At 37.2% G+C, this 25,862-nt stretch overlaps 1 protein-coding gene across 1 annotated transcript in view; it reads left to right on the forward strand.

Annotated features, from left to right (window-relative positions):
- Positions 1-25,862, forward strand: part of DCX (doublecortin) — a 92,707-nt gene that overhangs the window by 20,721 nt on the left and 46,124 nt on the right. Inside the window, exon 3 of the mRNA XM_072430020.1 lies at positions 1,682-2,022. Within this exon, the coding sequence (XP_072286121.1) occupies positions 1,682-2,022 (341 nt within the window). The remainder of the gene's footprint in view (positions 1-1,681; positions 2,023-25,862) is intronic.

Here is a 25,862-nt window from a genome sequence, read left to right on the forward strand (position 1 = left end):
AAAGTTTCTATTTAGGAGAAATATTACCACAATACACTCTTCATTTTTCCAGGGGTTCTGCTAAATTATTGTTACCGGATTATCTGATGATAATCTACCACAATCTTTTTAGGATGGAGGAACCCTTGAAAAAACATTCAGGTCTTAGGGAGGCCAATGATTACTATATTCTCAGCCTATAAAAAATTTTGGTGTCAGTTAAACTGACCTGAGAGGCACAAATTGAGCTCAAGAAACCCCTAGCAACCTCTGGAGGAGCCCTAGGGTTCCACGGAACCCTCATTAGGATACATTGATCTAACATGTGTACAGTGGTCATTCAACACCATTTGGCGATCTGTCATTGTGGATCACTAAACAACTGACCAAGGATGACCATGATTTCATATGAAGGAGTATGCAGCAGGGCACTACTTGCTTGTACTTCCTTCCCAATCGGATTGAACATCACTGTGTAAACAGCACTCATTTGTTCTAGTGTCACTGGAAATGATCATGTAAGAATGTTTACAGTCACCACAACTATTTGGTAAAGGGAGTTAACTGATTGTCTATAAATTGGATGTAAATAAATATTTAGTACGTTCAAAAGAGAAAATCTGAAGGTTGTGCATATTTTGTAATATACAACAGTGCTCGGCTTAACTAAATCAAAAGTGGACCTTTTGTAGTAATATAATTATTATTATTATGATACTTCCTGTGATGTGCTATTTTGTTATAGTGCTTGACTTTACTATATCTTTCAACTGACCTTTCAGTAACATGTCACAATATACAGCAACCACATCATTTAACAAAAATAGTTTCACCTCTCATTATTGTTTAAAAAACAATCCTTGAGCTCCAGTTATGGCTAAGATAGGATCATACGTCTGCTGCAGTCAGAAGGCCTTTAGGTCCCGGACTGTAGCACAAGATGACATTTGTGAACAAAGCAAAAGATCAAGATTTTAATAACTATCATATCTGAACCAGAATCTCAATACATGAAGCAGTAACCCACATTGTATGATGCCTTATCAAGAATGGCTCCATTCTTTCAGAAAAAAAGTAGCTAAAGGTATTGTGAAGGCAGAAGTATGATCTGTGTGAGAGGTAATAAACACCTAAAGATTACACATTACTTTTCATCCAGACATTTAAAGCAGAGCTAAATCCCACTATGGGTCTCCAAGGCTTTGCCATAATATGCAAGTATGCAGGAGTTTTGTACATTACACTAGACTTACCTGCAAAAGTGACCCCTCCAGTGGTGTTAGGGGTGCAATCCAACTTGTCACTGTATCACTGCAGTTTACATCTTCTTATGCATTCGCTGTCTTTGGTTATACTGACTTGCCAGTTTAGGATGATGTTATTTCCGCACATGCATATAAAAGGTAATTAATCTTGTCACCCAAGGCCTTGCACTGTGTTAGGTATGGGAGTCTCTGTGTATATTTATAAGAAATATTACTGGTAAGTAAAGTAAAAGCCTACCTGCTACTGGTAAGTTTTTTAAAAATACATATTATTTTAAATTTAACATTAGGAAATATGAATTTTGCTAGGTCCACTTAAAAGAAGAAAGAATTTGAGTAAAGTAGATTAAAGTTGCACAAAATTGTTAGATACGTTTATGAGTGCCAATTATAAAGTATACCTGTTAAAATATATTTGTACATGTCATGTCTTTTAGGTGAAAGCTATGTTTGTTCATCTGACAACTTTTTCAAAAAACTTGAATACACTAAGAATGTCAACCCAAACTGGTCTGTGAATGTGAAGACATCCTCAACTCAGAAGAGCCCACAATCACTTGGCACCAGTAATAATGCCCAGTCCAAGGAGAACAAGGACTTTGTTCGCCCCAAGCTGGTAACTATAATTCGCAGCGGAGTAAAACCAAGGAAGGCTGTACGTGTTCTTCTTAATAAAAAGACAGCCCATTCATTCGAGCAAGTACTCACTGATATCACAGATGCCATTAAACTGGAGACAGGAGTGGTGAAGAAACTCTATACCTTGGATGGAAAACAGGTAAATTCAGGCTTGATTAAATTAAAAAAAATATCCATGAGCACTTTAATTAAATATTAAACTGGTTCCTGTTTTACTTGTTGCAAGTAATTTGTATTTTTGTTCAATAAGTCTTGTGATTCATACATGTTTTCCATACTGGACAGTCTGGTGAGCTTCCTGAACTAGCTTTCTTGGCACCTGAATGACCTCCCAACTGTGCTGACAAAGGTGAAGATACTGATTCATTACCAGGTTGGAGGTTCCTTGGAGAGGTCATATAGGAACCTGTTCAGAGATATCTATAAATCCACAAGGCTTGCTGTACATAAATATGAAAATTGGCTGGGTAAGAGAGCAAAATGTACTTGAGCTGTGTGTATGTAACTAAGCTTACAGAAGACATTTTCTTTATGTAACCAAGTTTTTCTAAATTTTACCCATTGATGCAGAGGGTAACTTTGCTTAATACTCATCTAATGTCTCATGCCACCAATGTTATTTTATTTATGTTTAGTGGTTTGTAATAACATTGAAATAAGCTTCTGATTGAAGAAGTTCTGGACAGAAGGTTATGTAGCAGCACTAATGTTCCTGGTTCTTTGTGGTTTGCTTCTGACTTGCATTTAGGAAGGATTTTTGAAAGACTTGAAAAGTAGTGTTTGAATGTCAATTGGAACTTTATGGTGCACTTTAGGCAGACACCACATCACTTTGCATTAAAATCATCCCAAATTTTTTTAAAAACCTAACTAAACAGACCTCAGAGCAGTGTTTTCCAACCAGGGTTCCTCCAGGGGTTTCTAGGGATTTCGTGAGCAATGAGGAGTTTATGCCTCCCAGGTTTAGGTGACATTCATCCCACTAGTTAGCAAAGTAAAAGGCATTCAAAGTACCTGTCTTCCCACACTATAACCTTTAGGACCTGAAGACCTGTTTGACATACCCTGGTACTGTCACATAGGGCAGGGCAATCCGTGGCCCACTAGTGGCGGCCCAGTCTGGAGTCTGTGCACTTAGCGGTCCGCAAGCTCTAAAAGGTTGGGGACCACTGATATAGGGAATGCTGATCATACTATATCTACCTCCTGTAAACCTTTGGTTGACATAATACAAAAGCAGTCTGCTCTTACTTTATTGGAAATCGTTAATTTGCATTCGTGAGGATATGCATAATATGTTTGCCAGGGACAACACTGTCAACTTTTCACAAATTTACACAGCAGGGTTATTGAGGGTATTTATGTAGCCATATAATTTATTATTAATTTACAGGCTTTGAGAAAGAAAAGGTAAAAGATTTTTTTGTGCAAGTTTGTATCCTCCATTTTTTTTAACTTGTTTTAGCTCCCAGCTGATTTCAAAGATCTAAATTAGTTCAGATTTATGGTATGAAAGATGTCACAGATCAAAGTTGGAATAAAATTTAAGAAGTTGTTTAAATCCAAGAGAAAAAATGTAATACATTGTGGTAAAGCATTATATATGATGGCTGAATTCTTTTCTTTACATTTTTACCTGCTGATTCCACCAGTAGAAAACTTATTGTCCTAGGGTGACAACTATTGTATACCAGAAGGATCAGCAATGTAAATAGAAGAGAATTACTAAATCTAGTCTATCCATCTCCTGTTCTATATAACATCTGGTAGTAACTGTTATAACTAAAAAAGTGCAGCACACTAGAAAGCAAAGGAAATTAAAATCTAACTGGCACGATAAAAGGATTATTTTATTGGTGTGTTTAACAAAAAAATGGAGCAAACAGCTTAACTGTTAGATTTTACATAGCTAACTTTAAATTTTAGTCTATATATAAAGTTCCACTTTAGAAATTACATAAAAATTTCTTGGGTTTAGACTGTCTATAAAATGGCAGACTGAGACAGTCTCAGTACTCACTATTAGATTAGTTGTAGAATGGTGAACAATGCTGCCCTCGCTTATTTATTGATGACATTAGTTTCTGTCTTCTGGCAGACATTGTGTAGAAAGAGAGCAGACAAAAGGGCAATTTGTGTTCAGTTGGGTTATCAAAATGACCTCATAAATCCAGGGAAACCTGCAGTAATTTTATGGTTATGCCCTCATGCTCGATCACTTCCTAATAAAATGTGTAGCCAACCATTACAATAAAGATTTAGTGTAAATTACAAAAATGAAAATGCTACAGTCGTCTAGAGTTGATCATACCATTGACTGATTGTACAAATGTATCCTTTATGCTCAGTCTTAGCAAATTAGGAATCAGAATGAATCTAAAAAGGCTGTGTTTCCACATATCAACCTCTATCAAAGCATTATAAAGCACTGAAAGTACACCCATGAAAAGGCTTTACATCTGTATAGTGGTCCCATTGCTTGTCTTTTGATATAAGTGCATTATATGCAGGTACCTACATTTCAACTAGGCCCTCCAAGCTGTCATTACAGTTTGTACCATGAGTTATTTTATGTTCAATATTAGAGGAATAGGCATTTTAAGATTTTAATTTTAAAATTTTAGGGTAGTTGACAGTCAACATTTTAAAATGGGTATATTATAAAAACTAGTGTACAGAATATAAGACACTGACGTTTTATTGACTTTTATTAAATCAACACAAGTTAAATGTTCATGTGCATATGTGAAATCTTTCTGTATAAGTCTGTTACCACATAAACATTATACTGTTTTAGTGGGCATTAAAAACTACATGTAGATATACAAATAGTATGCTGCCATGCTGATAACAGGGTCCATAGCATATAATCATCCCTACTGAAAGTCGGTCTGACAAATAGTAGGTTTATTTGTTATTAGCAATGTGTAATAAAGGCCTTGTCTCACTGTTCTTTTTTTGTATACTTACTGGTTTTATTCTGTCCCGTGTATCTATTGGGAAAGACTTATTAGACTGTCCACCTTCCAAAGTGACATATCACTTTGTATTGGAAATTTCATTTAGCATTGTGAATGAGATGAAGCCCTGTTGACTCAACTAATCATGTGCACATATATATATATATATATAGCATTTTTCACAATTCTTTCATGTGAATGGATATTCTTTGCCAAGTGAATGGCCAAGAAAACACAATTCAAATCATTCCTTCTTCAGCCAGCCATATTTTCTAAAGCTGACAAACTACCATATTACATTTTTAACTGCTATTCCCAGAAGCCATCTTAGCTTTGAGTCTTGAATCCTTGTTCTAGAAGGATCTCTTGTAAGATAATAGAGCGGAGATGGTAATTCCAATGTCAAAACTGTCTTCTGTAACATTCACTAAAAAATGAATATTGTTTAAATTTGATTGGGTGGAGATATTATTTCTCAGCTAAACCATAATTCATTATTTCTCAACCAAGTTTCCACCAGCGATTCCTTGAGCTATGAGCAATTTGAGCCTTTCAGGTCATCTACCACTGACACTAATGATTTTTTTGGTCTTTAAAAGTGACATTCTTTCTATTAGCCAGCAATGTAAAAATATTTCTTCCCACTGACCAAAATGCTAATGTACTGTGGACTTTGAATATTGTTTTTATTTCCAGGGTTTCCCTGTTAAACAGGTTGAGAAATGCTTCCATGATTTTATTTTAGTAAAACATTTGGAGTTTATAATGAAAAAGTATGAAACTATAATGAGTGGTCAGGCTTTAGTTTTTGGTATCCAGTGGGGATTTAGATGAATTCAGAATGGTTGATGTGTGTTAAATCTTGTAAACTGTCATTACATTTGCATTATATAGGCCTATTAATTATATATAGTTAGACAATATATCAGAAAAAGATCATTTAAATTCCTTCTGCAAAAATGATTCTGTAAGGGTGGTTAAGGAGATGAACTGTGAGTTTAATACTTGTGTTGCATATTTAAAGTATAACATTTCTAGGACACCTCAAAATGTAGAGGTCTTTTTGTCATCTGTGGAAAATGTGAAAACCAACATAAAGTCACAGCAGGCTAAAATCCATAAAACCTTTTTAAAAGATTAATATGAGAAACCTTTCTTTAAAAAAAAGCTGAGTTAACGAAATACCAAGAATAATCTTTATATTAAGTCCATCTGACAGTGCTTACACATATCTTCATCCTTATCAATAGGAGCAGACCTAAGGATTACATGTAAATGAGACACTGAAAAGACTTTCATCACTTCTAAATGGCATCTGAGTAATGTTTTCAATGAGTTCAAGACATACAATTAGTTTCTAAATGTACTGCAGAAACTGTGCCCACGTGAGCAAAATCTGCTCTATTTGCTAGTCCAAAATAGTGAATTTAGAGAAAAAGCTTTTTCTGAGAAAGTGAACAAGGTTTCAGTTGTTTTTATTACTTAAAGAGAAGAAAAGTCTTTAGCCATGATTGCAATAAGAGGGTGTTTTGAATATTAAAATAAGTAGAATGAACCTTGTGGTGTGTGCTCCTGGGGAGATTTAAATTTAGTACAGCCTAGAAATACTGATATATAAGCTTTAAATAGGAATAGATCTATATTGCCCCAGAACCACCAATCAGACCCATTCTTTTAACAATAAACCCAAATGGTGCTCATATATCTTCTGGCAATTAAATAGCTGCACCAAATCATTAGGTATGTGCAGGATTTTTCTCTTTATAAGGTGTGTCCATGTACTTGTGCCTGCTATTTCAGAAAGAGTTGTTTTGACATAAAAAGTATAAAACATTGAGTCAGTAAGAAGCATTTGGGTTTGTTAAAATGTTAGTTTGAGCTGCCAGAAAAAAAAAGCCTAAAGTAGAGGTCGGCAAACTCCGGCCTTTAGGCCAGATACGGCCTAGCCGGTAGTTTGTTCCGGCCTAACGCCCCCTGGCCGATCCAGCCCAATTCTGGCCGGCAACCAGCGGTGGAGCCGAAACAAACCACCAGAGCCGCTGCATGCGGATCTTGAGCATTCGTGTTGTGGCTCCCTTCCCTATTTACCGCGGCTGGCGTTAATACTTCCGCCGCCAGGGTAAATAGGAAATGTTCCCTCTCCTCCGTATGCATTGCAGAGGAGAGGGATTTCCCTTCGGGGGCGTTCCTAGTGTGGGGCGGAGCCATTTCGGCAGGACTTGAGAGAGAGTCCGGCCTAGTGTGCAGCCTAGTGGCCAAAAAAGTTTGCTTTTTTTAGACCTCTGGCCTAAAGCTTCTTTTAGTTCAATTCATTTAGCATTGATGCTTTTTCATGAATGCATTAGAGAGAATTCTGAACTTTAGGAATACTCCAACTATGCAGTTAGTGTCTGTAGTGGAAAGGGAGCCCAGAGCTCAAACAGCAGAGCAAAAGTGATAATTGCTCATCCTAAAAAATGATATCAAAGATTATGGTTTGGAACAGCCACAAACAACTGAAACGAAAAACAATTCAGAATTCACAAGGCCAGGCATGCATGCAATGCAATGCAGTGCAATTGATTTAAAGTGCAATTGATTTAAATGTGACAGTCAGGCCATGTCATAATGAGCACATGAGAGCATGTCAGGTGTTTTTTATATTATTCAGAGAATTGTGAACATGCTGTAAAACCTAAGTGACTAAATCAGTAATTGTTATTCTTCCCTAGAGATAAAAAACTTAAGGGCTTTTTCCCTTCATTAAATCATCATTTGGATAATGACATATAAGTAAAAAGCAGTGTAGATCCCAATGGTTCAGGAATAAGCACTTGTAGATAGCTCACCATCCATTTCTGAAGATCTTCTTTAGTATGACCATTCTAAAAGAAATCAGTAGAGAGCTGACAGTAGCCCAATCTGCACCATTTTTGACAAAATACCAGTTTGTACTAAATCCTAACCCCTATATAGCTCACGGTTCAAGTAAACAATCATGTCTTCTATCCATCCCTGCTACTATCCAAATCTTGGATAAGAGGAACCCAAAGATACACTGATTATAGGCAGACAGACGCTAAAATGAACCTTTGTTTAGTGCTAATGACACTGTTATTTAACTCATTTTGTTTTGAAGGATAAACGTCATAGTGAAGAAAAAACATCAATTTCTTTTAGCATAACAGCACCTTCTGTGACAACATGATAAATGATATCTATTAAAATGCTGATTAGTAGTCTGCAAAGCTGCTATCATACAAAACATACATGTAAAAAAACAGAGCTACCAGAAAATATCTAATACAGAATTGCTATACTTGTAAATAAACATTATGAAACATAAGTACATCAATCAAGATAGACATATAATTACATCAGTGAAGACATACATACATTTACATAGAAATATTTGGATGTCACCGATACAATGGTTTTTGCATCATTATTTTTTTCTACTTTAAGGAAATTGAAATGTTGACCAGTATAATGTGTATAGTAAATCTTGCTTGAGGACTCAGTAACCTAAAGACCTTTAAAAACATATGGCAAGTGAAGTAGTAGAAGTCTGAACTTCCAGTTAGTATGCTTGTTATACTTCAAACTCCCTAGGTACTAAAGAAGGATAAGCAGAGATCAAAACGTAACCCTACAGTCTGCTTTGTTTATAGTGAGTCAATGTTTGCTCCCATTTCCATTATGCTATGATTTTAAAGCAGCACCAGCTTTGGCCTGGTTGTGGTGTCCCAGTGCTGTCACTGCCTAATACCTGCAGGAGACCCCTCTAATATACCAAATGTTGAACAAATATAGGGTTTCAAAATTCCACAATGATTTACTTGTCCACACAGTACTTAAAATGCTATTGGAAAATGGCAAACAAAGAAGGGAATGGTAGGCTGTATACAGTGTCAAACGTCACAATTGTTTTAGGTTTTCACATTTGTTGGATGATCAGATCTATAATATAGGTCAAAAACAACAGGCAGAAGACAAAGCCTGGATTCTTTCATCTACATAATAATTCAGAGGGTCAAAAGAATCAATATAGTCTTCCTACAGAGGACCAACAAACAGACACAACTCTGTGGTTGTGGTTTAACAAAAAATAGTATAAGTTAAAGGCACATTATACCAAAGTACACTCATATCCTGGATATCTTCAGTAAATATACTTCTGCAGAAGAGGGATAACATGGGCATAAGGATACCAAATCCAATGAAATATCAAATGATAAAACCAACTAAAACTGTTAAGGTAGATCTCAATCCATTCATAAAAAAATATTTTTATACAGAAAATTTAGGTAACCCTGTCTCAAACACAAATGCATTAGCAGAAGTTATCTTTATTGGAAACCATATTTCCAATTTATTTGCAATCATTTTATGGTAAAAACCTAAATTGGCCCTCTCACATGTGCCTAGTCAATGTGGATCAGTAAATGTAAAGGGGTTGCTATATATAGGCATTGTATCCTCACTTTCCCATATTCATTCTTCCCATGATTCTCACTGCCATTTGTAGTCTGCCAGCTGCAAATTCAGGTTGCTAGGGAACAGCTTCAGCAACACAAAAGGTTCTCAGCTGGATCATTCTGATCTGTATTGCTGCAAATAGCTTGATTTTTTTTTAATTTACAGTTTGGCATCTGATGAGACCAGCTTACGTTTCTTTTTATTGCATGATGTTGTAAATTTATACATTCCATATTTAGTTTGCAGCATTAGTCTATCTTAAGATATTTTCAGGTTTTTCCTTAGCTCTTGTTTTGAATCATCTTTACAGTCCTACTTTACCCTGATCTTTCAGTACTTATCCTGGACACAGAGTTTATGGGTGTTACAACGAATCATTAAATGTGTGTATCTCTATAAAGGGAACAACTGAGAGCAGCATTATACTTTTATTTTTATCTAATTTATTTTGTATATTTTATGACATGGTTTCATATTATTTGACAGTGTTTATTGTATCTCCGGTATACTCATGAATGCATTTGAAAATCAAATGATTTATAGAGCATAAAGTGGTCTGAACAAAACTTGAAAACCCCATTATCAGTGCTGTTATAAATAATGCCTGTAATACCTATTGTGACTATTTCATTCCAAGCTCATATTAATAAAAATATAACATATTTAATTATTGTATTGTTAGTAACATATTGAATGATTTATAGCATTCCATCAAAATGAGAATGCTATTACTGCTTTTATAATAATTGCCACAATATATGCATCCATGACCCAGAACATACTTTTCAAATTTAAAAATTGATTCTAAATCCTAAAATTAAAATGAGTGCAAGAATGGAAACAACTGTTAGCTGTCAACCTAATGCTTTAGACAAAACAAAAGTTCACAGACCAAATAATAAATAATTTGATGAGAACCTGATGGGAGCTACCTGGACAGCATGGAACAGTATTCTGAAATGTAGGGTTAAAATGCATCAGGTCCTTATCTTGATTCCTTTTCCATGTCTGCAACTCAGACAGCATTGATGTTAAAATAACAGCTAGGTTCTAGCATTCTAATAGCAAGGTTTGGTTATGACAGCCTCTTTAAATCTATAATGATGGTGACAATTTATGGAATAAACAACTGATGACATACCATTTAGCTGTATGATAAAGGTAAAGCTTAAGGTCACTTTAATTTGCTGGATTTAGTTTCCATTTGGCTATTTATATCATCATTTTAGGAATGGTTTCCTTTTTTTTACATCTTAGTAACTGTGGGGCTTTTGTCCCATTGCTTCAAAAGAGAAATAACCAGCTGCACATTGCCATAGTCTGTAGAGGTCTGATCTGTCTGGCCATAGAGCTGGCCTTGGTCCTGAATGTTTTTTTATTACTTTGGGGTGTATAAACATGCCAAACAATCTATATTTTGGTAAAAGATTTTAGCAAACTGAATAAAGTCTTTTTGTTTACTGCATATCACCCAGTATATTCAGAAGGCTATTTTTTAAGCCACATGTTATTCTTTTGCTTCATCTGCAACCTAAATGATGTGTAATATTCATACATTTTAAAAAAAACAGGAAATGACTTGAATATGAAAATGATACCCAGCTTTTTATTATGTTTGGAAAACAAAGAGACATTATCAGCTTGTGATGAATATTTATATTGTTTAGGGTTTTTGTGCCTTGTCCTCTGGCATCTGTGTTGGGTGCACACTAATATTCTGAGAGCCTGATTTGCTAAAACTGAGCTCATGCTAACAACAAGTGTTTATACTACCTGGGTGTTCAGGAAATACCCCACAGGAATGGAGAATTGATGTTTTGCACTGAAACCCAGCTATAAATAAATGGACTAAGCCAAACCAGTGAATGCTTACATCAGTATGCTACAATATTCTACATCAGTACCCATTATAGTAGGGGTTGTTTTCATATTGGTTAAATAGAAAGAAGATGCAAAGTGGACCACAGTACCTTAGTGGGTACATTGAAAGGTGGGTATTGTCTTTTGAGAATGGCATATTGTAGCACACTTTTTTAGAAAGAATTACTCTGCATGATAAAAGTAATGTTTAAATGATCATTTGCAAATGATTATTTATCAGCTGAGCAAGTTGTCTGTTGTTCTTTGCAAGTGGCTCTCCTAAGTAAATCAAACTAAAATAGAACAAAGAATACATTTTATTGTTTTGTTTGAAGACAAAACCTGTTACACTGTTGGGCAGCACAATAAGGCGCACAGTTCCATCTAACCTTAAGTGATTGCAGGTAGAACTACCCGGGGTCAGGTCATGCAGACAGCTGCTCTGTAACACAACCAAATGCATCAGTGTGGGTAAATTCCAAGGGGAACACAGAGAGCAGAAGGAAATATGTTTAGGGTTTCCTCTCTAATGTTATAATAAATATATAGATAAAATTGCATGAAAGCATGTAACTACAGTAAACATTAAGAAACATCAGAAAAATTAGATGACTATTTTGATGAAAAATAATAAGATGCAGAAGTAAAACTTGAAAACTTGAAAATCATTTAGGATTTTTTTTCTTGCAAAATATTTGCTTTTAGTTGGTAAATGTTTTCAATCCTGGACAAGATTAATTCCAGGTTTTCTGCATCATGCAGGTTATCACATGATAGTCTATCTCCCCAGTCTTGGAAAGCTTTGAAAAATCATGCCCATTGTTTATATTTAATTTTATTTTACTTAGTGATTTTTATTAGAATATCCCTTGCTCAGGTCTGGGTTTAGATGGGCTTTAACAGAAATATCAAACTTTATACAGCTGACTACACAAGTTTGATACAAAAACACAGCAGAAGCAAAACTGCAACATAGCCACATTTGACTGTTCTTATAAAAACAAAACTTTGCCTGCTTTTGCATTTATACAACTCTGAAACCCCTTTCTTCTTGCTGTTATGAACTTTGCAATCACTAAACCCAAAAATAGAAAAAATACTGTACATTGCCCTATAAAGCTGCATGTTTACTGCATGGTGGCTGGGTCCAGCTCTCGGTGCTCACATAAACTGCAAAGTCACCTGAAGTGGCTAAAATTAACAGAAAGTTGTCCTTTTATATATAACAGGTAATTCAGTCCAGTATTCCAGATATAGTAGTAATTCTCCCACTCAGACTGAGTAGTGGCTGACTGACCCACAATTCAGTGCAGGCTACTACTATCAACGTTGTCCTGTCCTCCATACAACCACAAAACAGGCACTGTGTGCCCCACTCCTAGTCAGGATCCTAGTAGTAAGTCTCTTAGATGGAGTATTGGCCAACTGACTGCCTAACTCACACTGTAGTATTAGCTGCAGGCTGCTACTAGTTACTATTACTAGCACTGTTGTGTGCCTGTGTCCAGCTAAGTTTGCCAGGCTGGACTTCCAGGTATAGCAGACTGACTTGAGTCCCCATAATTGTGACTACAGACCCATGTATATTATACCAGTTGCGTCGCAACTTTGGTAGGGTGATGGTGACAAAGCCTCTCATTTCCTTGTGCTACAACTAATGCAGGTGGCTGCCTCCTTAAATGCCACTCCCTGCCTGCTAATTTTTATCTATCACAGTAGCTCTGGTGCTCTCTGGGGGGCATCAGTGCCTAAAAGGTAGGGCACATGACCAAGTGTGCACCTATACCCCTATGAGTTCTTGTCCGATTTTTATAATATATTCCAAATGTCTGAAGTGCCAGGAGAAGCCTCCAAGATGTGTCTGGTTAAGTTATGTAAATGCCAAGTTTTCGCACAGCCTAATTACTGTACTAGATTATAATATTACATTTTATTAGCTTAAAGTAGTATTTCTAAGGCAGATGATTCCTGCCTTTCCCTTGTTTCATCAAAAAGAATAAACTTTTTTTAATGGAGAAGGAAATTTTTCTTGTAAAAGGAATTCCTTTACTATATTTTTGTATTTTTTAAATGCAAATTTCAGCTTGCAAATGTAAAGTATAAATTAAGTGAAAATACAGCAGGGGACAGTAAAGTGTTTTACTTGAATAGTTTCCCAGGCTAGTTTCTTTATGTGTGAATAATAAAATAGCTGTGGCTGAGCAGACCACTGTAATGGAAATTCTGATAGTATCCTAAATTGTGCAATATCACATTTTCTGCAGTATGATCTCAGCCCTATAGGCTGGTCTTTGTGGTCTTTTATAACAAAATAAGCATGCCCTCTCTACTAATAAGCAGATTCTTCATCTGTGTTGCCTTCAAAATGTGTTCACTCAGCAGTGTTCACTGCAGCAGTAATTTATACAATTATTGACAACTTACATTGTATGTGCATTTTAGGTTAAGCACTACATTTATTTGAAATCAGGTCATCTGCCTTTTACAATTGTTAACTAATGTACTGGTTCAATAAAACATGACTAGGTAACTAGGGTAGAGGGATGAAGTCTTTGTCAGCTGCTGCCAGCTTGTCCCACACTCCAGCTTTCTGATACCTAAATCTTTATTTAACAAACACACATAACACCAACTTTGGGTTAAACTCGCCATACCAGCGCTTTTAATTAACATATGAAATAATTTAACAACCGAAACAATAATCGAAAACATTTTCAATAAAACATTGTACCGGACAATTGTGCATTTAACAAACACACGACACCAACTTTGGGTTAAACAACACACAACACCAACTTTGGGTTAAACTGACCATAGCAGCTGTTTTTATTAACATACCAAATAATTTTACAACCAAAATAATAATTGGGTAAAAGAGAATTTTTCCTGTCACTTCAGGGCAGTTAATGACCTCTCCTTCCTTTCTGCGTCTTCTTTTAAACCTGCTCTTTGACCCCTCCTACCCTCTAATCATACCATATCAGCCCATACATACTGACCAATCAAAAAAAAAACCTTTAACCCCTCCCATTCTTGCCTTCCCCCTCACCCTGTTATGTGGCCCTTCACTTATATGCCTTATCTCCGGGCCTACCTAACTAGGGTAGAGGGATGAAGTCCTTGCCAACTGCTGCCAGCTTGTCCCACAATCCAACTTTCTGACACCTAAATCTTTATTTAACAAACACACATGACACCAACTTTGGGTTAAACTGCCCATAGCAGCCTTTTTTTTAACATACCAAATAATTTTACAACCAAAACAATAATCGAAAACGTTTTCCATAAAACATTGTCCAAAACAATTTTGCAGGTTTCATAAAGGTATATGAAAGTACCACTCATATACTTAATTTAGGATACCTCAGTTTAACCTCCTAGGCCCCCTGCCACAACTACACCGGCTCGGGACAATTTTTTGTATCCCTTCACTTTACCAGGCCTCACCAAAACCCAGTGTACTGGGAGACCTCACGTCTCCAGAAACCCATACCCTGATGGGTTCCCACCCCCACTGCCTTGAATGCATGGAACCCCACTCTCATGGAGCAGCAAAAACTGCCAAGCTGCCATGGCATTGGCACGACTGTAGGAAAAACAAAATCAGGGAGGGTAGAAGGAGATTTTTCTTGTCACTTCATGGCCATTAATGACCTCTCCCTCCTTTCTGCCACTCTTTTAAACCTGCACTTTGACCCCTCCTACCCTTTGATCATACCATGTCACCCCATACATACTGACCAATCAAAAAAAACCTTAACTTCTCCCATCTTTGTTTGCCTTTCCCCTCACCCTCTGATGTGGTGCTTCACTTATGTGTCTTATCTCCAGGCCTACTTTACTAAGGTAGAGGGATGAAGTCTTTGTCAGCTGCTGCCAGCTTGTCCCACACTCCAACTTTCTGACACGTAAATCTTTATTTAACAAACACACATGACACCAACTTTGGATTAAACTGGCCATAGCAGCCCTTTTATTAACATACCAAACAATTTTACAACCAAAACAATAATTGAAAACATTTTCTATAAAACATTGTACCAAACAATTTTGCAGGTTTACAAAAGGTCTATGAAAGTACCACTCATATACTTAATTTGGGATACCTCCATTTAACCTCCAGGGGCCCCTCGCCGCTAGCACACCGGCTCGGGGACAATTTTCTGTATCCCTTCGCTTTACCAGGCCTCACCACAACCCAGTGTATGGTGAGATCCCACTTCTCCAGAAACCCATACCCTGATGGGTTCCCACCCTTGCTGCCTTGAATGCATGGAACCCCACTCTCATGGACAAGCAAAAACTTCCAAGCTTCCATGACATTGGCATGACTGTAGGAAAAACAAAATCGGGGAGGGTACTGACCAATCAAAAAAAAAACCTTTAACCCCTCCCATGTTTGTTTGCCTTCCCCCTCACCCTGTCATATGGCCCTTTACTTATGTGCCTTATATCCGGTCCTACTTGACTAGGGTAGAGGGATGAAATCCTTGTCTGCTGCTGCCAGCTTGTCCCACACTCCAACTTTCTGACACCTAAATCTTTATTTAACAAACACACATAACACTAACTTTGGGTTAAACTCGCCATACCAGCGCTTTTAATTACCATATGAAATAATTTAACAACCGAAACAATAATCGAAAACATTTTCAATAAAACATTGTACCGAACAATTGTGCAGGTTTTGTAAAGGTCTATGAAAGAACCACTCATATACTTACTTGGGATACCTCTGTTTAACCTCCTGGGCCCCCAGGCACTACCACGCCTACTCGAGGACAATTTTCCGTATCCCTTCGCTTTACCAGGCATCACCAAAACCCAGTGTACTGTGAGACCCCACTTCTCCAGAAACCCCTGCTGCCTTGAATGCATGGAACCCCACTCTCATGGACCAGCAAAAACTGCCAAGCTGCCATGACATTGGCACCACTGTAGGAAAAACATAATCAGGGAGGGTAGAAGGGGATCTTTCCTGTCACTTCACGGCCGGTAATGACCTCTCCCCCCTTTCTGCCTCTTCTTTTAAACCTGCACTTTGACCCCTCCTACCATCTGATCATACTATATTACCCCATACATACTGACCAATCAAAAAAAAAAACTTTTAACCCCTCCCATCTTTGGTTGCCTTCCCTCTCACCCTGTCATGTGGCCCTTCACTTATGTGCCTTATCCATGGGCCTACTTGACTAGAGTGGAGGGATGAAGTCCTTGTCAGTTGCTGCCAGCTTGTCCCACAATCCAACTTTCTGACACCTAAATCTTTATTTAACAAACACACATGACACCAACTTTGGGTTAAACTGGCCATAGCAGCCTTTTTATTAACATAGCAAATAATTTACCAACCAAAACAATAATCCAAAACATTTTCCATAAAACATTGTACCAAACAATTTTGCAGCTTTTAGGTCTATGAAAGTACCACTCATATACTTAATTTGGGATACCTCCGTTTAACCTTCCGGGCCCCCAGCCGCTACCACACCGTCTCGGGGACAATTTTCTGTATCCCTTCGCTTTAACAGGCATCACCAAAACCCAGTGTACTGTGAGACCCCACTTCTCCAGAAACCCATACCCTGATGGGTTCCCACCCCTGCTGCCTTGAATGGATGGAACCCCACTCTCATGGGCCAGCAAAAACTGCCAAGCTGCCCTGACATTGGCATGCCTGTAGGAAATACAAAATCAGGAAGGGTAGAAGGGGATTTTTCCTGTCACTTCACGGCCAATAATAACCTCTCCCCCCTTTCTACCCCTTCTTTTAAACCTGAACTTTGACCCCTCCTACCCTCTGATCATACATACTGATAAATCAAAAGAAAACCTTTAACCCCTCCCATCTTTGTTTGCCTTTCCCCTCACCCTGTCATGTGGCCCTTCACTTATGTGCCTTATATCCGGGCCTACTTGACTACGGTAGAGGGATGAAGTTCTTGTCTGCTGCTGCCAGCTTGTCCCATACTCCAACTTTCTGACACCTAAATCTTTAACAAACACACATGACACCAACTTTGGGTTTAACTAGCCATAGCAGCTTTTTTATTAACATACCAAATAATTTTACAACCAAAACAATAGTCGAAAACATTTTCCATAAAACATTGTACTAAACAATTTTGCAGGTTTTGTAAAGGTCTATGAAAGTACCACTCATATGCTTAATTTGGGATACCTCCGTTTAACCACCAGGGGCACCCAGCTGCTACCACACTGGCTCAGGGACAGTTTTCTGTATCCCTTCGCTTTACCAGGCATCACCACAACCTAGTGTACTGTGAGACCCCACTTCTCCAGAAATCCATACCCTGATGGGTTCCCACCCCTGCTGCCTTAAATGCATTGAACCCCACTCTCATGGACCAGCAAAAACTGCCATCAGGCTGTAAGCTCCTTATGCTTGCATGGAACTCCACACCCAGAAAGCCCCGTGCAAACCTTCTTGCAGCACCAGAACCCATACATCAGTCCCCACAACATTGAGGTGGACCCCAATCCCCCGCAAAAACAAAGAGGATTTTGTTCTAACTCCTGATGATGGACCACCAAACCTCTTATCCTGGCATAAAAATGTCTAACCTCCTTATTTATTTTTATCCAAGCTTTATTCATTTTTCCATTCTCAATGCAAAAAAAAGGACAACGTAAACACAGCTGTAAAAAACAAAACCTCAAAAACATCATCGCATATGACTCCCAATTTCCCCAATATTTCTTGTAACAATTCAAAGGACACCGGCCTCACAAAGGCCCTGCGCCCATCTCCTTTCCTGTAACACCTTAGCGCCTGTTGCACCAAAAAACCCTTAGTCGCGACAGCCATACCCTTGAGTTTAAACAAAAAGGCCAGTGCAGCTAACTTTCCACCTACAGCCGGACGCAAAATTCCAAACTAAAAAACACAAAACCTGATATCTCTTCCCCCAACCACCATTACTCCCTTCCTGCTGCAAAAACAAAAACCATTTGCAGCATTGCAACTCACGGAAACGAATCCTACGCAAACGCCTCACCCTCCTGATCTCACACCGCAGGTCCCAAGCCAACCTACATTCTATAGACACAGTCTAACACAATCTCGAGAAAACAGATCACTGTAGAGTGATGCTCTGTTCTGTCACTAGCCAAAGGAACCCCAAAAACTTCCGCCATGTGCTGCAATGTGCCCAACAAATTAGCACATACATGTGAATCAGCCGGCCTGCACAGGAGGACTGCACAGGAGGACGTCAGCCTGGATTGGCTCTCCAGTAGAGAGCCTGGATTGGCTCTCCAGTAGAGAGCCTGGATTGGCTCTCCAGTAGAGAGCCTGGATTGGCTCTCCAGTAGAGAGCCTGGATTGGCTCTCCACTAGAAAACGCCCATTCATTAAGAAGGAACTCGCCCATTCATTCCTTAGAACTAGTACTGTACTGTTCCTTCTGCCTCTCAGTTCACAATAGCGAGATCTGATAGGCAGAAATAACAGTACAATACTGGGCGTATAGGACGACTCCCAACTGATTGGTTAGAAGTGTCATAAATGCCAAATGTTTGTTAATTCTATAAAGCGAAATTTGTAATTCACACAGCCACAATACTGAAATAGGTTTTTCTGTAGGAATGGTATAAGGAATGTTGTGGTGTGAATTACCTGCCAGAAGCCTGACAATTGGACAAAAAACGAATGGCAACATACTGATAACTCATTTTTTTCCTGCTCATTCTGATACCTTCTGCTGCTGGAATATTCACTGGTTGGCTCTTCAAGATTCAGTTGCAAAAATTAGGATGCTTATACTGTACATGTAGACTAGATAAGTACACGGCACAGGGCAAGTACAGGTCGAAGGATTACTTACCCATATATTGACTTTTTTGCCTGCAGTTTACCTTTTCCCTATTACTTACCATGTATTGTTCTACACTGTGTAGAACACTGGCAGGGAGATACTTTCACTGCAGGTCCTCAGGAACAGCTTTCTTTTAAGCAAGAAGAAAAATAAGCAGCACAATATCAACATCGCTAAAATTTATTTCAAATCTTTTGAAACTAAGAGTCAGAGCAGAAGTAAGAGCTATAGATCTCATACTACAAATTTACATCTCTTAAGCCCAAATAGCAAGAAACGAGCTGCTGTTTTTATTGGAGGAACAGAACGGTTAATCTGTTTAGGTATAATTAACATACATAGATGTTACTTTTAGGTTAGCAAATCTTTTTTTTAGTTCATGTCCACTTCCCAGGTAGCCAGTAATAAAAAGTTTCACTTTCACAGCATGCACATCCAGAAATAACACTTCATGTAAGCATTCCTCTGTGCAGCAGAACTAGATCTCAGACAGTTGTCTGCCTACTGTGAGACCATGTCTGCATGATGATCATACACAGTAGGCAGAGTTGCTTTGTGGGGATAATTACAACATCAATCGACAGAGGTCATTGCAGTAAAAGCCACCTTCCCTATGTATAGACTTAGATTAGATCATTTCATCCTACCTTCAATATAGGCTGACTATGGGGACTAGTTATGTCAAGCAATTTAGACTGCTGCATCTGAAATAAATATTTGTGCCTTATAGTCTAGGTAACAATGGATGAAGTAAATAATAATTTTAAAAACGTTGCTTAGAGTAGTATTTGCATATATAAAATATTAATGTTCATTTATTGCTCATGTATACTCTAAAGTTCCCAGAACAGAGGCAAATTCAACCATCCCTGCTAACAATCATTACATTTTGGCTTCTGTTCATTTTTTTCACTCCTCTAAAGAGGCAATGTTCCTGGCCTGCATCATGTTCTCAACATTCAGGCAGTCAGTTTTTATTTACAACACTACTGCTAATGTTCTACACACTCATATATTTCCCCCTCTAAAATATGTAAAATCTACAAAGTTCCACAAAATGGTTTAGCAAATCATCTATCTATAGATATAATCACATTATGGGTCATTTAAAACACAGAACAAGCAATGTTTTACTGTGTTACAGGTTCTCCTAGTTTAATAATAAAACTGTTTCAAGTAGCTGTCTGAGAAAGATAAATAAAGTAGTTTACCATCAGCTTGTCCTTTACCATACCTGTAATGACACTTTTTGACTGTCAGCATAGTGTAAGGGGCCTAATAATTGCTGGAAAGTGTTGAACAGAGGCATAGAAATTAGATTTGTAATGGAGCATAGCTGCCTATACAAGAGAAAACACCATCCACATTGTAGCCAAAGGCTGTATTATTTGTATTTAGAGGAATTTAATTCCAGCTAATCTGCATTAACAATGCCATCTTAGTATGTATAATTCAATGTAATTTTCACGCTTGCTATTCAGTAACATTTTCTATAGGGACATGAGATTGCTGGTATTATTTAGTAATAAACTGCTTTTGTGTTAAATAAAACCTTTCAAATCCCCTGAAGATCATTTATTAAAGTAAAAAAAAAAACATTATTTACTTTGGATATTATGTACAAGTCAAATTGAAAAGAATTCTCTATCTCAAACAAAGGCAGATTCAACATTGGTTAAAGCAGACTTATCCCCAAACTTTTTACTATACATTATATTATATTTGCTATAATTTTACTATACATTAAAAGACTGACAATCCTTTTATGTAAAATAAAAATGTTTTGCCTTTTTTTCTCTTTAACACTTTTTTTTTTGGCCTCCTGCCTGCTTGAAACCTAGATAAGGCATGAACATAAGGAACATTTCAATATATTTAGGGGAAAAAAATTCTCACACATGCACACTGAGATCAGCACTTTTACAGCAGGCTACGTCACCTTATTTCGCACCTGTGCAGTCCGAGATTGGGTGACGTAGCCAGAAGGTGGAAGAAGAACAATGTAAATGGCAGCACCTGGTGCTTCTCCGGTGCCAGGACGAAGACAGATAGCAGGATGGCACGGGACCCTATCAAAGACATCTCTGGTGGGATTGAAGGATCTGAGGATAGGTAAGGTAAGTGAGTTTCTTTTATTTTCGTATTTTCGTTTATTTTTAGTTTAATTCCACCTAAAATAAACTTATCTAAATAGCCTTGTCATTTAAAATGAAATGTTAACACTCTGCCTAGAACTTGGCACAAAAAAGCCTTTCTGACTTTCTGTTATTTCGTTACTAGGCATCTGACTTGCCTGACTTCTGAGCTAAGCCCCACCTGCCTTAATGCTCCTTTTTTCAGATCCATGGTATATATAACTGCACATTTTTCCAAAGGGGCAAACCACACCATGGCCAACCACATTTGCACATGGCTGTGGCCACGTCAAAAATCTTCAAGGATTAACTGTGTGGCCAAAAATGAAATGTCATTTTTGGGAACTGTGCTGCAGCTGCATTTACATGCTGCCATATGTAAAAAGTTAGTCCCCACCTCTTCCTCTTACTTGAATAAATTAGACTGGGACCATGGTTAAACCTGTGTCAGAATGCTGAAATAAGTCTGAAATGGTCCTTAGTCATCAAAATGACTGCTGAGCTGCTCTCATTTACAATGTGAAACAAATAAACAGACCTAATGATAGCGGTTTCCTGGCAAATACAGGCTAATAGCAGGCACATTAAGGTAGAAAATCTCTTAATATGGCTAATGATCTTGCCATTTAGTAAACCACGTAGCCATCAAATTAAATCACTTTGAAGTGTATCTCTAGTCAAACCTTATTTTTAGTTTTGGATAGTGTAAGAAATAGAATCCCCAACAGGTTGGTAAGATTTCCCTTCACCTTATGGGCGAGAGGACAGATGATTGATTTTCCTTCATGCTATCTCTTGATGAGAATGATCATCTGGAAAACTAGTAAGGATACATTTCCCAAGTATGAATGCAACAAAAACCTGACAAGGTTTAAGTAACACTTAATTTACTTTTGTAAATTGTATCAGTGGCTAACATAGTGTAATACTACAAAATCATTGATACAACTGTAGACATAGGGTAATAAAAACATCATAAATCTGTTTGTGGCTGCCATAATTTTTTACCTCATTTATTAATATTACAAGTATTACATTATCGAAAAAAACTTTAAAAGCAAACACCACTTTATTGAAGGTGCTACACAAATAGGATAAAAACATGTATTCCTATAAATTAGAATCAGTTTGCCAAAAACACCCTGTAGCTTTTTCATTTGTTTTGGAGTTGAACCAGTCTAATAGCTAATTGCACAGTTGACTTGTTTATTTTATTTACCAAAGGATTAGTAATTAAGGCCAGCTCTACTTCTAATGCACACTTGTCAGTCCCTCTTACAGTTCTTGTTTAGCATTATTGGGTCCTGGGTCAGCTTTATTGCTTATTTGGTCATCTCCCATCTCTTTAGAGAGAATTGGTAATGCTAAGGTTGAAGGTTAGAGGAGGAGAGGTAAATCAGAAAGTTGCTTTGCTAAACCAAGAAAGTGATTAGTTAAATCATACACGTGTCAACTGCTTGGTTGAACAGTGTTGAAAATGTGTGTAAATTGCAAAATTAGCAGAATAAAAATGGTATAAACTATAGGAATTTCAACTGTTTGAAAACCTTTTAAAAGATAATGTTTATTTGGCACCTATAGGAGTATTGGTATAATATAGTCAATTAATTACAGACTTACTATGGTTTTGTGGCTGATTAGTTCACAGCCACACTTCAGCTAAACTTCACACTATCACCATTGCTGATTTATTTTATTGTATATCAGTTTAACTTATTTATGTAAAATTTACAAAAATATTTAAAGTATTTACCTTACAAGACCTCTTTATATGTATAGTTGAAGTGTTCTCATAATACTGTCATGATTTACATTGGGAACACACTCTTTCTTAGAGTGATAATTCTTTTAATTCTCCTATAAAATGATTCCAGACACTCCAACGCAACGCCCAGAGGTTGACATGACAAGCTCCACACTACAATGATAGTTCCACTAATCCTCTGATTTTCTAGCTTCATTGATAAAAACTTCCAGAAGCAGAGCACTCTTTTAACAATTGTTTCTTTAGATATTGACAGTAGAAATTTGTATGCAGGGCTGCTTTGGGAGAATGGGAAATGCCCAAACATGGAATCTTGGAATACCAAAGAAAAAAGTTCTACTGATATACTGAGATTTACTGTGTATGCAACTAACTGAGATAGAAGAATTATTTTATGCTTCCTTTGAAGGGCCAGAGCATAAAAGGGAGAATCTGACAAACTGGAACTGTTCTTAGGCATTTTCAGGCTGTGGGTGTCCCTTGCTACACAGCAGGGTCTCATGATAGCATGTTTAGCATCAGAGCCCAAGAGAGCGTCTGTCTGACTAGAGTCATTTTAAATTTCTTGCACTTGCTCATACATAAACTAAAACTGGCATTAGTGTGAGTTTTTTACTGTTTGGTTTAACAATTGGGTTGTTTTAGGGGTAAGAGTGGAGATAAAGAGATACTTGGTAAATTCTCTTCATTATTCTGCTGTATTCATATAGCAGAGTAAATTAAGCCCTTGCTTTGGATTTTTTGCTTAGCTTTGTAAATTAGGTGAAGCTGTGCTGACTTCAACCATCCAACCATATACAAGCAAAAAAAATCCCTTTTTTTCAGATGACTTTGCAAGCGATTGGGTATTCTTTGCAAAGTGAACTATCACCATATTTATAAAGCTAAGTTAATTATATCTTGGAGAACGATAAATCACCTAGGTAAGTGAACAGCCTTTAGTGAATCAGCTCAAGTGTTTCCTGAAATCTAGACATGTAAATCTGAGTGTAAAGAAAAATAAAAGGATTTTAAAAATTAAAATGCCTACAAATAAAATGTTTTGTAACTACTATGTGTATTTTTCAGGTAGCACATTTCACTTGACCAAAGCTGATCACACCTTTATTATATCAATTCAATAACTTTTTTCATGCTATTTCATTTAGACTTACACATAAAGGTCCCTGTATCGCAGTTTAAACATATAATGTTACTATTTGATGCACAAGCCTCTCAAAGAACTTTCTCTATTGTCCCTGACTACACCAATAGCACTAAAATAGGTGTACTTCATTCGCAGGATCAACATGTATTTGTTTGACTGTTCTGAGACACAAAGATGAAACTTTAGATCAATGCACCCAAAGTAGAAATGTGAGATAATAGCATTTTAGGTTGCATTATATTCTTTATGATTTCCCTTACTGGTGTGCTGCAGTGCAGACATTTTACTGCCTATTGGCTTTCACTATGGTAAAATATTCAGTTATCCTTTTAACATCAGTTTAAAATGCTGACTGTTGCAGCTACTACCCCAAATGTCAAAACATCTGTCAAATAAGACATGGAATAACAATAAGATTGGGGTGTTGGAGTGATGAGAAGTCATTGTGTATTAGGAAGCCTTCTTTCCATATGCTTGTCAATTTAATCTGGCTATTTTCTTTGTCAGTTGAGGATTTTCTAAGTCTTCTGTTTTTTTTTTTTATCTGTCCTTTACCACTTCCAATGAAACTGGTAAGATCTTCAGAAATGGGGCCACTTTCAGCATTTGATAGATTGCTGTAATTACAGTTTGGATAACATCACACATCTGAACAGGGTCTAGTAATGCATCCTAAACCAACCTCAGCTTGTGTATATTTGTCTCAGAGATAATCCATTTTAAATTATATAATAAAACAGAATCATATATATTTGCAGGGAAAGAAGAATAGACTTTATATTTTTAAATTGTGTTTATTTTCTGTAATAAATACCTTGTAAATCTGGTGTCATCTCCTTTGAATTCCTTTATTATTTTCATTACTAGAGAATGTATGACTAAATTACAAATGTAGGTGTTGCTTTTGGAAGATTTTCATAAGTTTGATTAGGGGAAGTTCTACTTTCCTAAAAAACCAAAAGGCTAGGTAAACTTTCACTGTCATAATAATAAACTTGCCTTGTTAAACTTTCAGTGTGCTAAAAAACTGGATTGCCAGGTAGACTTCCACAGTCGCAATACACTAGGTGGCTTCTTAGATTTTTACTGTTCTAATACACCACATGGCTAGGTAGATTTCCACTGTCCTAATAAATGAAATGACTAGGTAGATCTTCACACTCATTATAAACCAGGTGGCTAGGTAGACTTCCACAGTTCTAATAAACAACGTGATTTTGTAGATTTCCACTATCCTTATAAACCACATTGCTAGGTAGATTTCCACTGTCCCAATAAAATAGGTAGCTGGGTAGACTTCAACTATCATAGTATACCTGATGGCTAGGTGGACTTCCCTGTTCCTATAATCTAGGTGGCTAGGTAGACTTAAACTCTCCTAATAAACTAGGTGGGTAGATAGATTTCCACTGTCAGGTCTAATAAACCTGATGGCTACCTACACTTCCATAGCCCTAATAAACTAGGTGGTGTTGTAGGTCTTCACTATCCTAATAAAGCAGATGGCTACGTAGATTTCCACTGTCCTAATAAATGAAGTGACTAGGTAGACCTTCACTGTTCTTACCAACTAAGTGGCTAGGTAGACTTCTACTGTCCTAATAAACCTGATGGCTAAGTAGACTTCCATAGTCCTAATAAACTAGGTGGTGTTGTAGATATCCACTATCCTAATATAGCAGATTGCTACTTAAATTTCCACTGTCCCAATAAACAAAGTGGCTGGGTAGAATTGCCCCTTCCTATCAAACTAGGTGGCTAGGTAAAATTCCACCTTCCTAATAATATAGTTGGCTAGGTAGACTGTTTTAGA

This window comes from Pyxicephalus adspersus, chromosome Z, assembly GCF_032062135.1.
Source record: "Pyxicephalus adspersus chromosome Z, UCB_Pads_2.0, whole genome shotgun sequence".
NCBI classification, from domain to species: Eukaryota; Metazoa; Chordata; class Amphibia; order Anura; family Pyxicephalidae; genus Pyxicephalus; species Pyxicephalus adspersus.